Below are 13,281 nucleotides of genomic sequence, written 5' to 3'. Positions count from 1 at the left end.
TGCCCACAGAATGATGGAGTCTGCTAGCTTGTCTGGCTGATGTGTTTCCTGTTGATCACCCAAAGGATGTTTTTGGTGGAACATTAGTACACACATTCTGTAGGGATCTAGAAAAAAATTGTTCATCTTCCACAATAATCCTTCCAACAACTATGGAGGAAGCACCCTCAGTGGGTCAAGCAATATGCACAGGAGCCAGGGTCCCCTGCTGGACCCTGAAAGCCTCCTGCCTACCTACCTGTCCCTTTACAAGTAAATGGGAACTAGGAAGACGGACATGGAGATTGCCTCAGGGGCTAATTACAACTGGACATCAAGGCTTGAGATTCCTGAAGGGCCAAGAAGGGGCTGAGTCAGTACTCTCCAAGGCAGCCAGGGCTAAGTGGAGAGAGCACTCAGGGGGCCTGAGAGTCTACAGCCCTCAGTGAGCCCACAGAGAGTATCAACACAGAGGTCTGCCCCTGGTCCATAAAGTCATCGTTATGAACAGGAAGACAGGTAACCAGAGCCCACCACTTGGCTCAGATGTCATCACTTATCTAAATCATAATCATGTAAGACCTATTCTCAGCTTCTCGGCCCCTGGAATCAACCCCTGGGCCATGTGTTCTTTATGGAGGGAGAACAGAGCATAAATATTGTCAACTTTGACATCATAACTTAGTGGATGGAGAGAGATGAACTTAAAAAGGCTGGAGATAGTACCGAAACTCAATGCAGTACAAGGCAAATAAAAATAAAAATATATACACACTGATTGGAGGTTGCGGGAGAACCTCTACAGGTTTGCTGACAGAGAAGGGGGCAGGGGCTGGACAGACCAAAGTCGTGGGCAGCTATGGTCCACTAACCCCTCGATCTCCGGGTCATTGGCGTGATTGAGCTACTCCCCTGCCTGCAGGAAGGTATTCTGAGAGCGGCTCACAGTTCAGAGATCTTACAACACGGTAAGAATGTCTTCAGTTAGAAAACGGCTTTCAGTTAGAAGTCTGGCCCAGGCTTCCTCAGAAATTTCCACAGCACTTCCTGAAGCAGTGAGGAATGAGTGCCCATGACCCCTAATCTCTTTACACAGACATTGGTCCCATGCAGGTATAACATTTGCTTTTGCCACCAGTCAGCAAGTCCCTACCCGGAAGAGCCAAGATACTGCCCATGTTCTCACTGAAGGCAGACCGTGGCTTCTCGGGGGCTCTTCCATGACCTCCTTCAATCCCTACAGCTATCCACAGACTAAGGGGAAAGCCAACAATGGGGGCCTACACTTTTGTCAGTCTGGCATCCATTTCCCCTTTCTCTTTAGCAGTCTCCCATTCCCTCTGTAAGCCGCATGGGTCTCATGGAGGACCCCACCCCAGGGGCCCCTTCAAGGAAGCGTAAGGGCAACAACCAGCTGGCCTTTGAGGGTAGCCTGAGCCAGGCTGGAAGCCAAGAAGAGTCCCTCTCTTCCAGCCTGGCTGCTGAGCCCCAAGTTCAGAAGGGCACAAGGGGGACAGGGCCTATCTGGACATGGGGACAGCAGTGCCTGGGATTCCTGACCTCATCGCCCCTGAGCCTGACTTCCAGCCTCCACACCTGAAGCCAGTGCGAGCTGCATATTCATCGGAGTGACTACCCATATGGGCCAAGCAAGTACTGGAGAGAAACTAACAGCAGATAAGGGACAGCAGTAAAATCCTGGCAGCCAGAAAGTGAACAAGCAAGGGCATAGGTAGATGACTTGGCAGGAGAGAGAATGATTGGTCTACAGGGCTGAGGAGCCAACCAGCATGCAACTAAACTCTATTACAGCTCAGAATTGGAGGCTCCAGCCTCCTCTGACAGCTCCGAGTCCCCTCCCCAAGCCCATCAAAGCCTGGGGGTTCACTGTCAGGAGAAGGAGATGTGAAAGGGCAACAGAGAGGTTCCATGCTGAGAACAGGGGGGTGAAGGAGAGACACCCCAGCCACAGGCCCCACTTACCAACAAGCAGGGTATAACCAAACATGAAGGATGGCCTGTACATCATGGGCAGCTTTGACAACTTCCCAGCAGATGGCCATAAAGTGACTTATTCTAGCAAAATCAGAGTTAACAGGCGCCTGGGTAGCTCAGTGGGTTAATACCTCTGCCTTCAGCTCAGCTCAGGTCAAGATCTCAGGGTCCTGGTATCGAGCCCCACATCAGGCGTTCTGCTCAGTAGGGAGTCTGCTTCCCCCTCTCTCTCTGTCTGCCTCTCTGCCTGCTTGCTTTGTGTACATGTCAAATATATAAGTGTAAATTTTTTTTTAAAATGCAGAGTTAACAAGCATTTTCCAGCAAATGGAAGTGAAATGTCTTGGGAGAGGAACATTTTCTAATCAGCCTAAAGTCACCTAGGGAGGAGCCCTGCTCATGGTCACTTTGGGCAGCGAGGATTATGACTTGTCTGTCCTTCCTTGTCCACACACTTTCCCTCAGGAAACTCTGGAGAAATTATCTCAGCCCAAAAACAAAACAGTAATACTGATCTGCCACTGGAAAGGCTACTCTATGATCAGGAATGCCTGTGGCCAACAACCCTGCCTGTTTACAATCAGCATTTTACTTACATTATTTATTTTGCTCCTATTATGAGCAAATACCCTAGGTAGATTAGACATTTAAGGAAAGCCTCAGACACAAAAGACAGACGTCAAAAGTGCAAACTCAAAAAAGGAAGCCAAAGGAAACAGAGACAAAGCAGGAAACAGAAAAGAAAAATCTCAAAAAATAAGAGATTTTACAACGAGAAAACTAAAGTGCTATTTAAAAGCAAACAAACCAACCAATGAAGGTACGAAGAACATAAAGAATTTTAAAAAAAAATAAATATATGACAGTAGATATTTTTAACTCAGGGAGAGTTGGAAGATAAAGTAGAGAAAAATCACCCAGGAAGCAGAACAACAACAACAAAAATAGAGATAGAAAATATAGAAGAAAGGATAAGAATATCAGAGGACAAGGCCAGGAAGTCCAACATTTGAATAAGGGGAGTTCCAGACAATAGTGTAAATGTCTGAAAAACACAAGTTTCCAGATTACAGAGCACATTACCTGAAAGAAAAAGAGACCCACATCAAGTCACAGCGCCAATAATGTAACACCAGCGCTAAACAAGAATGCTCATGATGGTGTGCCTTCCAAAAGGAAGAAAAAGCCATTTATAAAGGATTGGGGTACAGAAGCGGTGAGATATGTTAAGAGCAATGTTGGATACTAGAGAGCAATGGCACAATGTCTTTGAAAATGTGGCAGAAATTTTATTTTCGGCCTAGAATTCTATACCCAGAAAAACATGCAACCGATTGAATAGTGAACATTTTCAGACATAAAAATCTCAAAAATCTCAAAAATATAATGCTCTTATATCCTTTCTCAGGATGCTATTAGATGAAAGACTGTTCTGGTTATCTGTAGCTATGGAACAATGTACACCCAAATTTAATGGCTTGGAACAGTAATGTATTAGTATTCTGCTTATGCTTTTGATCAGGAATTTGGATACAAAGGTACAAGTAGGGACGGATTGTCTCTCCTTCACAATGTCTGGGGTCCCACCTCAGATGACTTCCCAGCTGGGAGCTAGAACAGTTGGGAGTGGGTTAACAACTCTTTACCTCTCTCTCTTTCTCTCTCTGCAGCATCTCTCCATGGACCAGGTTAGGCTTCCTCACAACATGGCAGTTACAGGCTAGCAGACCTTTGTACTTGGTTGCGCAGGACCTCAAGAGACCTCAAGAAAGGAAAGGTACCAGTCTCTTCAGAGCTGAGCCCTGAAACTACCACTTCAGTCATATTCTGTTGGCTGAGCAGTGACAAAGCCACCGGATTCAAGGGGAGGAAACACAACCACACCTCGTAGTGGGAGTAACATTATTTTGTGACCACCTCTATTCCCCCACAGAGGGTAACAAAGAAAGAGAAAGCCTGGGAAAACAGTGACTTGACTACAGAGGAGATGCAAAGGAAGTTTCCAACATAACGCTGAAGAGACATATAGAAGGCTGGTCCAGACAGAAGCCCCAGAAGGAGGTCTCCAGGATGGCTGTGCTCGTGGGAAGGTTTAGAGGATGGCCAATTATCTGACAGGTTTGACCAAGTTGAGAGGAGTGTAACTGTTCTATCCTGAAGTGTGGGGTCAGTGAGTGATGAGTTTACAGAAAACTAAGCCAAAGAATAAAGGGGGAAATTGATATCTCCAAAGAACATAAAAAGTTGTAAAAGAAAGGAAATGAAATATGGTGTGTCATGGATTAGGGCTGGGGATAATATTTATAGAGTCATAACAATCTGAACACTGGATACTGATTGAAATAAACATGGTGACACGCTGATTGTCACAGAATAGAAAAAGCGGTGCGGTAGTGAGAATCTCCGTTTTCTATAACAGTGAGTCATGATACAGTCAAGAAGTGGCTGTCTGAGCATGTAATTTAGGAATATGGAGGTCAACAACATAAACATCTGGTGAAAGAACTAGGAGTGGTTGTCAATGAGGAAGGGAAGGAGGGACAAAGGCAGAGGGTAGGGATGACTGGTTTTCATTCCAAACCTCGTTGTACTATTTGCATTAAGAATGTTCATATATGGCAAGGGATGGAGTGGCCAAAGGTCTGCAGATCAGCAAACCTAAGTTTTATTGCGATTTGTGCAACACAGGCCTCACTCATGACTCGCCATCTGTGAGAAAGACACTGCAGTGGTAGGAAACACAAAGAGAATGTGCAAGACTACTATCCGAAATGGATGGAAGAGGGGCGCTTGGGTGGCTCAGTCGGTTAAGCATCTGCCTTTGGCTCAGGTCATGATCCCAGGGTCCTGGGATTCAGCCCTCCCACCGGGCTCCCTGCTCCACAGGGAATCTGCTTCTCGCTGTGCCTCTGCCACTCCCCTGCTTGTGCTCACTCTCTCTCAAATAAATAAAATCAGAAAGAGAAAGGAAGGAAGGAAGGAAGGAAGGACAGGCTTAGAGTCTGACCAACAAAACCACCATTGCATTTCAACAAGGAAAGTTACCTCCTATTCCATACACTTCTTCTCCTCATGCAGGGACAATGATCTCCCCTCCCGCATTCCCTTCTCTTAGGGTCCTCCTTGCCCTGAATGATGCCAGTACCCCCTACTGGAGGCCCTGCCATGATGCCATGGATGGTTCTTCCTCCTCCTGGGAAGATGTCGGTGATGGGACCTGCTCCTAGAATGAGGTCACCTATGTGAGGCCACCCGCCAATGATGCCTGGACCCCCCATGATGAGACCTCCCGCCTGCCCCGTGATGGCACTTGGCCAGGAGTGACTCAACCAGACAGATAAGGAGAGACAGGAACTCCTTTATACCCATTTTATATTACTTGTTCGACTTCTCCAGGAGATCATGGTACTTTGACTGGGTGTTTTCTAAGAGCAGAACAAGCACTTCCAATCAAAGAGAGAATAATTTTGGCAGGGGAGTTAGTGACCAAAAAAAAAGCAATTTTCATTCATATGGTGAAATGTGAAAATAAAATTGTCAACTGTTTTAGTTTAAAAAAAAAAAAGAATGTTCATACATCCTACCAATAAAAATAAGAAGTAAATTTTAAAAAATCAAGCTGTAGAACAAAACATGGTTCTATTTATATAAAAACGTAATGTTCCCATCTATACAAACTCATAGAAAAACAGAAAAAGAGAAAAAAAACCTTACAACATGCTAAAGTGGGAAAAGTGGCTGGGGGATCGAATGTGCATCTAGGGATGAATGGCAAAACAAAACGTAGTATAGCCACACAATGGAGTATTATTGAACAGTAAAAGGAAGGAGATTCTGACAGATACTAAGACATGGATGAACTAACCTCAGTGAAATAAACCACATTCAAAAGGACCAGTATTGTATGATTCCACATATATGAGTTTCCTCGAACAGTCAAGAGGCAGAAAATAGAATCGGTGGTTGCCAGGGCCTGGCGGGGAGGGCGGGAGGGGGGTTATTTTTTAATGGGTACAGAATTACTACTGTGGGGGGAAGAAATTCTGGAGATGGTGGTGCTGCTTGCACAGAGACATGAATGTGCTTAAAGCCACAGAGCTGTACACTTAATAATCATTAAAGTGGTAAATGTGATTGGATGGGTATTTTACCACACTGAAAAAAGTAGTTAGGGGAGGGGATGATTTAGGAAACTTTGAGGTTTTCCATATTATTTGGCTTTTTACGGTAAGAAGATCTTCATGAATACTTGCATGTGTGAGTAAGACTTGGGGGGGGGGGGGACCATCAAGAGTTAGGGGGAGAACTGTGCATTGCTCTAGGGGAGGAAAGGCAAGAGAGTAGAGAAAAAGAAGGGGAGAGGGGAGCCAGCACAGAGAGATCAGGGAGGGGAGCCTTGCGAAAGCGTGGGCGGGGAGGTCGTAGGATACCAGCCTAGTAGGACTCTATAGGTTGTCTCCCTGAGTTTCTGGGCCCTACCTACTCACATGCACCCCCACTCTCCAGCCTGGCGCTCAGGAAAGAGCTCCAGTTTGCCAAGAAACAAACTCAAACACATTTTCAAAGCTTAGCTCATTTCAGATGTATTTTGCTTTTAAACATTTCCTGCAAACCCTAGAGGAACTTGAGTCTTTCCAAATCCTCCTGCTGTCACCACAAACAGCATGTTGTCCCATGGCCCTCAGCAACCAGGGCAATCCCAGAGCCTGGGGGACTCTCTAATGGAGTGGAACAGGGGACTCAGCCTGGCAAGCCAGACTTCGGGAGAGAGGGCAAGCCATTCCTTAGGAGGGGAGCCTGGGCTGTGCTCATACCATGTCTGGGAGCAGAGCATGCAAGGTGAACCCTTGAGCTGAAGAAGGTAGTCATCATACACATAGGATATTACACAACCTCTGTTCTTTTGGAAGAAAACGGTTTCGTGGCCTCTTGTGTCCTGGGAGAGCCTGACCCTGTACAAACTTCCCGTTGTACACACGCGGCACTTACTGAACCTCATGGCCACAAACCCCACCCCACCCCAACACTCATTTTAACTTCAAAGGCCTGGGGTGGGGGACTAGCCATGGGAGACCAGAGAGGCAATGTTGCCTCAGTGAATCAGTGAATGGAGAAGGTTTATTTCTGGCCTCCTGTGGAGCATTCTACTCTGGCAGAATGTTGAAACATCAAGAAATCAGGATCACTGTCTTCTTACACATGATAACATCAAACCTGATGGTACAATGTGACCTTTCAAATAGGTATCAGAATCTTGAATCACTTGGGGAAAACAATATGAAATTTAGTCTATGCTCTTATTACAACTCCGAAACTATGACGTCAATGAACAGGAACTGGAAAGAATGGAAAAGTGTTTGTTAAGATAATGGAGTTTTTAATCTTTTTCTTTTTTAGGGGTGTGTGTGTGTGTGTGTGGCTTTTTGGGGGGTAGGGGAGGGAAGTTGGTGTCACACGCAGTCAGCATCTGTCACTGAATACCCATTCATCAGTTCCTCATCTCTGTAGCATAAAGACCTAGCAGCACAGACCTTATCCCCATTCTGTGGATGAGCAAATGTCAGCTCAGTAAGGCAGCAGTATCACTTGATGATGATCGTATGGCAAATGAGCTGCCTGCTCACTTTCTAACCTGCTGGTCTGCCTTTCCCTTGATCCCTAAGCAGGCTGTGCAGTTTACAAGGAAGTCCCTTCTACTTGTCCCAAGTCAGGAGTTAGAAGAGAATAGAATTCTATTCCATATTTTAAACTGCAGTTCCCTAAACTGAAAAAGGCAAAGAGATGAGAGCCCAGGAACTACACTGAGAAGACTGAGGAACACATGAACAGATATGTGTCGAGATGTGTAGGCAGGGCTGTAGCAGAACTGAGTATGATGAAAAGGACCTCTTTGCCCTCTGCAAAACTGCTGAGGCCGCCACACAAAATCCTGGACACAGACGTTTCTAATAGCTTTATTCATAGCTGCCAAAACTTGGAAGCAGCCAAGATGCCCTTCAGTAGGTGAACATATAAATAAACTGTGGCCCATCCAGACAATGAACTGTTATTCAGCACTAAAAAGAAATGAGTTACCAAGCCATCAAAAGGCATGGAGGGAGCTTCAATGCATATTATTAAATGAAAGAATCTAATTTGAAAAAACTATATAATGTATGACTTAGCCATATGACATTCTGGAAAAGGCAAAAACTATGGAATAAAAAGGTCAGTGATTGCCAGGGGTGGAATGTGGGGAGAGATGAATAGGCAAAGCACAAAGGATATTTATGGCAGTGAAAATACGCTGTATAATACACCATAATGATGTATGCATGTTATTATATATTTGTCCAAACCCACAGAATGTATAACATTACGAATGAGCCCAACAGAAACTACAGACTTGGGATGATGATGATATTCAATCTTGGTTAAAGAAAAAAATGTATCATTCTGGTAGGTGATGTTGATAATGGGGGAGACTACACATATGTGGGGGCAGGAGGAAGATAGAAAATCTCTGTACCTCTCTTTCAATTTTGTTGTAAACCTAAAACTGCTCTAGAAAAAAATAAATTCAAAAATATTATTGAAGCCCACAAATATTGACTGATATTTACCATATTAGAAAGTATGACCACAAATTTGAATATATATTAAATCATCTGAAAGTAACTAATAAACTCATTAAGTTTTTAATGAAAAAGCTATATTTTCCAAACCCTCTCCCAAATTTAGTAATAAAAGTTGCATTGTTCTGCATTTTTACAAATCCCTTTAATGGTAGGGATTAATAGAAGATAGCTGGATTCTTATATCTGCTTCTATACCTAATCTATTGAGATATTAGATTTCATGTAGTCTCTGAGAGCCACCACTTTGAGAGCAAATGGGAATGAAAAGCCAGTAACATCTTAGTACTATTACAAAATTGGTTTTAACTTTGAATCTCTTTAAATGGTCTTGGGCACCCCTGGACCATACTTTGAGAACCATGACATAAATAACTATTTATGAAAGAGAGACAAAGAGATACTGAGAAGACACTCCAGGACACAAAAAAGGTCTTACTCATCTCACTTTTCACCTTCCCTAAATCCACCCCCTTCCAGTGCAGGAACCCCGACTTCTCCAGCAAGGACAAGGCATCTCTTTCTCTCTGAGCCCACCTCATTCTTAAGAGATAAGCTAAAGGTGGGCTGGCTGGGCACAAGCTAACTAGTTAGTCCGCCTTCGAAACATACTGGCATTTTTTAAGGGCTTCCTTAAGCTAAACCTCCAGAGCTTGGTTCTAAGAGTGGGCTTTTCATACTGCTTGAAAAGGGATCAGCTGCCCCGCAGAGCACAGGAGAAAGAACCTGCAGTGGGACACAAGTGCTGAGTCCTGGTCCTGACTGCTGGCCACTGAGTCCTTCTCTCCATGTGTAAACTTGAGAAGCACCAGCCCCTCTGCCCACTTCTCAGGGCAGTCATGGCCTCAAATGACCTCATGGACTTCCCCCCCCCCCCCCCCATCTAAACCAAAGTACCTCCGCTGCTGTTCAGTTGCCCACTCCGCACACCTGTGCTCTTCGGGGCCCCCTGGGAGCCTGTCTCCCCCAGACGCCCACATACGCCTTGTGCAGGCCCGGTCCGTCCATCCCTGTGCCAGGAAAATGTCCGCGGCCTACACTGTCCTGCAGGTTCCCGCGCACCTGGTCCCGCGCACCTGTTCCGGACCCCGCGGAAAGATGGCTCTGGGCGCCATCCATACCGACCACATCACAGTTTTGCGGCCCCTTCTCCCACCACCCAGGGTGGGACACGAGGGGCGGACATTCAAACCACTGAGGTCTAGAAGCAGAGCCAAGCCTTCCAGCCAAGATTCTCAGCAGAGCACCACGCCTGCCGCTTTGGGCCCACCCCTTCACCCCCACTCTCGCGTAGGAGGGAGTTGGGCTGGCGGCGGCCACCCTCCCTGCGGCCCCGTGAAGTCGGCGGCGGTGGTGTGCAGTGCGCACACCTCTGGCGGGGAGAGCCTGTCATCTGCACAGGGTAAGGGGATGCCTCCTGGACCTGGTCCAGAGCGCCCCGGGCGGTATACCCAGGGGTGCGCGGTGACCGAGGGGATGCGGCCAGACGCCGGCAGCGGCGCGCGATACCTGTGGCGGAAGAGCGGGCAGCCGCCCAGGACCCTGTGGAGCTCTTTCTTAAGGCTCCAGAACTCGCCGTCCAGGTAGCGGTTCAGGGACGTGTCCCCGGTTCCCGAAGGCGAAGCCGGCTCCATCGCGCCTTCCCGGCTTCTGGCTTTGCCACCCAGCCCTGGGGTCCAGCTTCCCAGCTTCCCTCGGCCCCTCCTCCCAGCTGCTCGCACGTGGGGCCCGAGAGCGGGAGCGCACGCCCTCTTATGCGCGCCGCGGGGACTTGCCTCCTCCCTCCCCCTCCCCCATCCTTACCCCACCCAGGCTGCGGTCCCCTGACGTTGCTCTCTAGGCCCGGGGACCGGGACGAGCTGTCCAGGAAGTCGGGGCTGCTACAGTATTCTCCTCTCGCCCTCCCCAGGAAGCTCAAAGTCTACGGACTTGAGTTTCTACTACTCGTGCCCTCTACTCAGTTGTCCATCTAGTCTGTGGGCACGCAAGAAGCCAAGTGTCAGAACTGTAAAGAGGGAGCTGGTCAGGTGCATGCGGTCATGGGAGGTCCTGGTGGCTCAGAGAGGGGACATTTTACTCTGCCGATCTTGTATGCCAGCCTCTTAGCCTGGAACCCCAGATCCAAGCAGGTCTGGTCCAGCTCTGATCCCAACTCAGCTGCAGCTGGGCTCAAATCCCTTTTGTGCCCAAACAGGGCATTACAGCAAACTTTAATATGACTGTGATCTGGGGGTGGCCACGGCCAGCAGGTGCTGCAGTACAGAGAAGCTGGGAGATGTAGACGGAGCAAGAGAATGAACACGAAATCTAAACTCTCCCAGGACCCTCCTCGTGTTGTTGTGGGCAGTAGGAAATGAGTTGAGGCCTCCGTGGTGATTGTTCATCCCTTTCTTCTGGGGAACTCTCATGTATTTTATTGATTCTCCTTTTAAATACAAAGGAAATGTCAGCTCTTCCCTTGCAAAGACCACACTGCCAGGGAGGTGACCGCTGGGAGTGTGGTGAAACACTTGGGTTTGATTCTGTCCGCTGTCTTTAGGTGAGTGGAGGTCACGTCTATCAGTTTCCTGGGGCCTGTGTGGCAAATTACTACAAACTGAGTGGCTGAAGACAACACAAATGTTCTGGAGGTCAGAAGTCAAACATGGATCTTACAGGACTGAAATCAAGGTATTAGCAGAAGACTCAGTGAGGCCCCATGGTGGGGGTGGGGGGAATGGGGACTCTTTCCTTCTCTTTTCTAACTTCTAGAATCTACCTGCATTTGTTGGGTCCTGACCCCTTCCTTCTCCCATCTTCAAAGTGCATCACAACAATCTCTCTTTTTATAGCTCATTCCCTTCTTCTGATCTTGACCTTCTTGCCTGCCTCCTAGAAGGACTCTCCTGATGACTTTGGGGCCACCCAGATAATCTAGGATAATCGCTATCTCAAAAAATCCAGGGGCGCCTGGGTGGCTCAGTGGGTTAAAGCCTCTGCCTTCGGCTCAGGTCATGATCCCAGGGTCCTGGGATCGAGCCCCACATCGGGCTCTCTGCTCTGCCGGAAGCCTGCTTCCTCCTCTCTCTCTCTCTGCCTGCCTCTCTGCCTACTTGTGATCTCTGTCTGTCAAATAAATAAATAATCTTAAAAAAAATAAATCCGTAATTCAATCACAACATCCCTTTTTCGCACATGAGATAGCACACAGGTCGTGGGGATTAGGACATGAACATCTTTGGTGGGCCTTTATTCTGTCCACCACGCCACCTGTGCAGCCACAGGGAACAACACCCCACCAGATGTGATGAATAAAGGCATTGTTTGCTACTATAATGGGAAGCCTGGAGGTAGGACAGTGCCAAGGTCTGGTTCAGTAGCTCTACCCAGGGACCATGTTTTCTTTCCATCCTTCTGTTCTATCCTTTCTCCATGTGTTATCTTTACTTTTAATTTTTTTTTTAAACTTGTCTGCTCTCAGTCATAAGATGGATACTGCAGCTCTAAGCAGCATATGATAGTCAGGATAGGATAGTAGTAAGAAACAACCCCAAAGCTATTCCAGGCATGCCGTGGTCACAAACCACCCCCTCAACCTTAGGGTTTATAAAGGTAAGAGTTTATTTCATATTCATGCCACATGAGGTTTCTATTCCATGTTCCCTCACTTCAGATCCCAATAGACAGAAGAGCTCCCACTGTGTGCCTGCACAGGTTCCTAAAGCTGCCAGTTGGAAAGGACACATGTACCTTCCACTCATGATCTGTTGGCCAATGCAGTTCACTCCTGACTCTGTGGGAGAAGGAAAGTACCCAGAAAGCCAATACCCAAAATAATCTGTGAGTAACACCAGTGACTAGTAAACCTGCCCCTTTCGCCCACTAGTGATTACTAAATCTAGCCAAATATTTGTCTCACTCTCTCTTCCACAGGCAAAAATACACTCTCCATTCCTCAAAGGAGGCAACCAAATTTCCATACTGTCACAAAATCAGGCCAAGACTAGTGGAGGTTGTACAGTGGTCTCTCCATCAAGTCGGGCATGGTTCCTCTGGATTCAAAGACTTATAAGCTAAAAACATGTTACTAAGTGTATGCAGCTTGAGTGAGGAAAAAAAAAATCTTTGTTGTTAGAAGCCACCAGGATTTTTTGGAGTGTTGTTTGTTACCCAAGTATAACCTAGTCTATCCTAGAAGCTACTGGAAGAATGTTGCTGCTGAAATGGAAAAAAAAAAAAAAAAGTGCACTGGCTTAGGAATTGGGAAATTGGGAGGGACTGTGAGGATGCTGTTTACCAAAACCAAACAGAAGGGAGTTCATGTCAGTAAGTGGCAAATGGGCACCCAGGCAGCTCAGTCAGTTAAGCAACTGCTTTGGACTCCAGTCATGATCTCAGGGTCCTGAGATAGAGCCCTGAGTCAGGCTCCTTTCTCAGGAGGGAGTCTGCTTCTCCCTCTGCCCCTCCCCTTGCTTGTGCATGTGCACTCTCTCTTTCAAATAAATAAATAAATTTTTTTTAAAAAGGAAGTGACAAATATTTGATAAAACTGTACCCAACAGATAACATAGCTAATGAAATTGCTCCAGGAGAAGATGCTGGAAAGACAATATCAGCATTGTCTGTTCTGGTTGCTGGCTGCTACTGGCTGTGTTTGACAAACTATAAGAAAGGACTGACAAAAGTCTGACCTACACACCTATTAAGACCTCTG

The 13,281-nt window shown here is 46.8% G+C and overlaps 2 protein-coding genes and 1 pseudogene across 8 annotated transcripts in view; 2 read left to right on the top strand and 1 right to left on the bottom strand.

The window, feature by feature from the left end:
* The window catches only part of ACOXL (acyl-CoA oxidase like), a 347,875-nt gene that overhangs the window by 321,709 nt on the left and 12,885 nt on the right, over positions 1-13,281 (bottom strand). For 4 of the 6 annotated variants that reach the window (XM_059405577.1, XM_059405580.1, XM_059405583.1 and 1 more), the window contains exon 1: positions 10,098-10,305. The exons of 1 other annotated variant lie outside the window; for it this stretch is intronic. In XM_059405577.1, coding sequence (XP_059261560.1) covers positions 10,098-10,222 — 125 coding nt within the window. In that variant the 5' untranslated portion in view covers positions 10,223-10,305. Of the gene's footprint in view, positions 1-9,485; positions 9,683-10,097; positions 10,306-13,281 lie in introns of those variants that run through there. One more of the 6 variants, XM_059405578.1, reaches the window with a different exon arrangement.
* On the top strand, positions 4,590-5,315 carry LOC132022142 (U1 small nuclear ribonucleoprotein C-like; annotated as a pseudogene).
* Positions 9,612-13,043, top strand: LOC132021345 (uncharacterized). 2 transcript variants are annotated; one of them, XM_059405585.1, is made up of 4 exons: positions 9,612-9,990; positions 11,128-11,258; positions 12,282-12,407; positions 12,501-13,043. In XM_059405585.1, exons 1-3 carry the CDS (start codon positions 9,612-9,614, stop codon positions 12,402-12,404), a joined length of 633 nt encoding a protein of 210 aa, XP_059261568.1. In that variant the 3' UTR covers positions 12,405-12,407; positions 12,501-13,043. The 2 variants fall into 2 exon arrangements, with proteins under 2 accessions (XP_059261568.1, XP_059261569.1); XM_059405586.1 differs by having other exon boundaries at positions 12,241-12,407.

Source organism: Mustela nigripes, chromosome 7 (genome assembly GCF_022355385.1).
Source record: "Mustela nigripes isolate SB6536 chromosome 7, MUSNIG.SB6536, whole genome shotgun sequence".
Classification (NCBI taxonomy): domain Eukaryota; kingdom Metazoa; phylum Chordata; class Mammalia; order Carnivora; family Mustelidae; genus Mustela; species Mustela nigripes.
This window is presented reverse-complemented; position numbering and strand designations above follow the sequence as displayed.

Bases quoted from the DNA above. Each gene is read 5' to 3' on its own strand.
- LOC132021345 (XM_059405585.1), top strand. From the start codon at position 9,612: ATGTCCGCGGCCTACACTGTCCTGCAGGTTCCCGCGCACCTGGTCCCG. The intron at 9,991-11,127 runs GTAAGGGGATGC...CGCTGTCTTTAG, and splicing joins GAGCCTGTCATCTGCACAGG to GTGAGTGGAGGTCACGTCTA. The intron at 11,259-12,281 runs GTATTAGCAGAA...GTGCCTGCACAG, and splicing joins CTTACAGGACTGAAATCAAG to GTTCCTAAAGCTGCCAGTTG.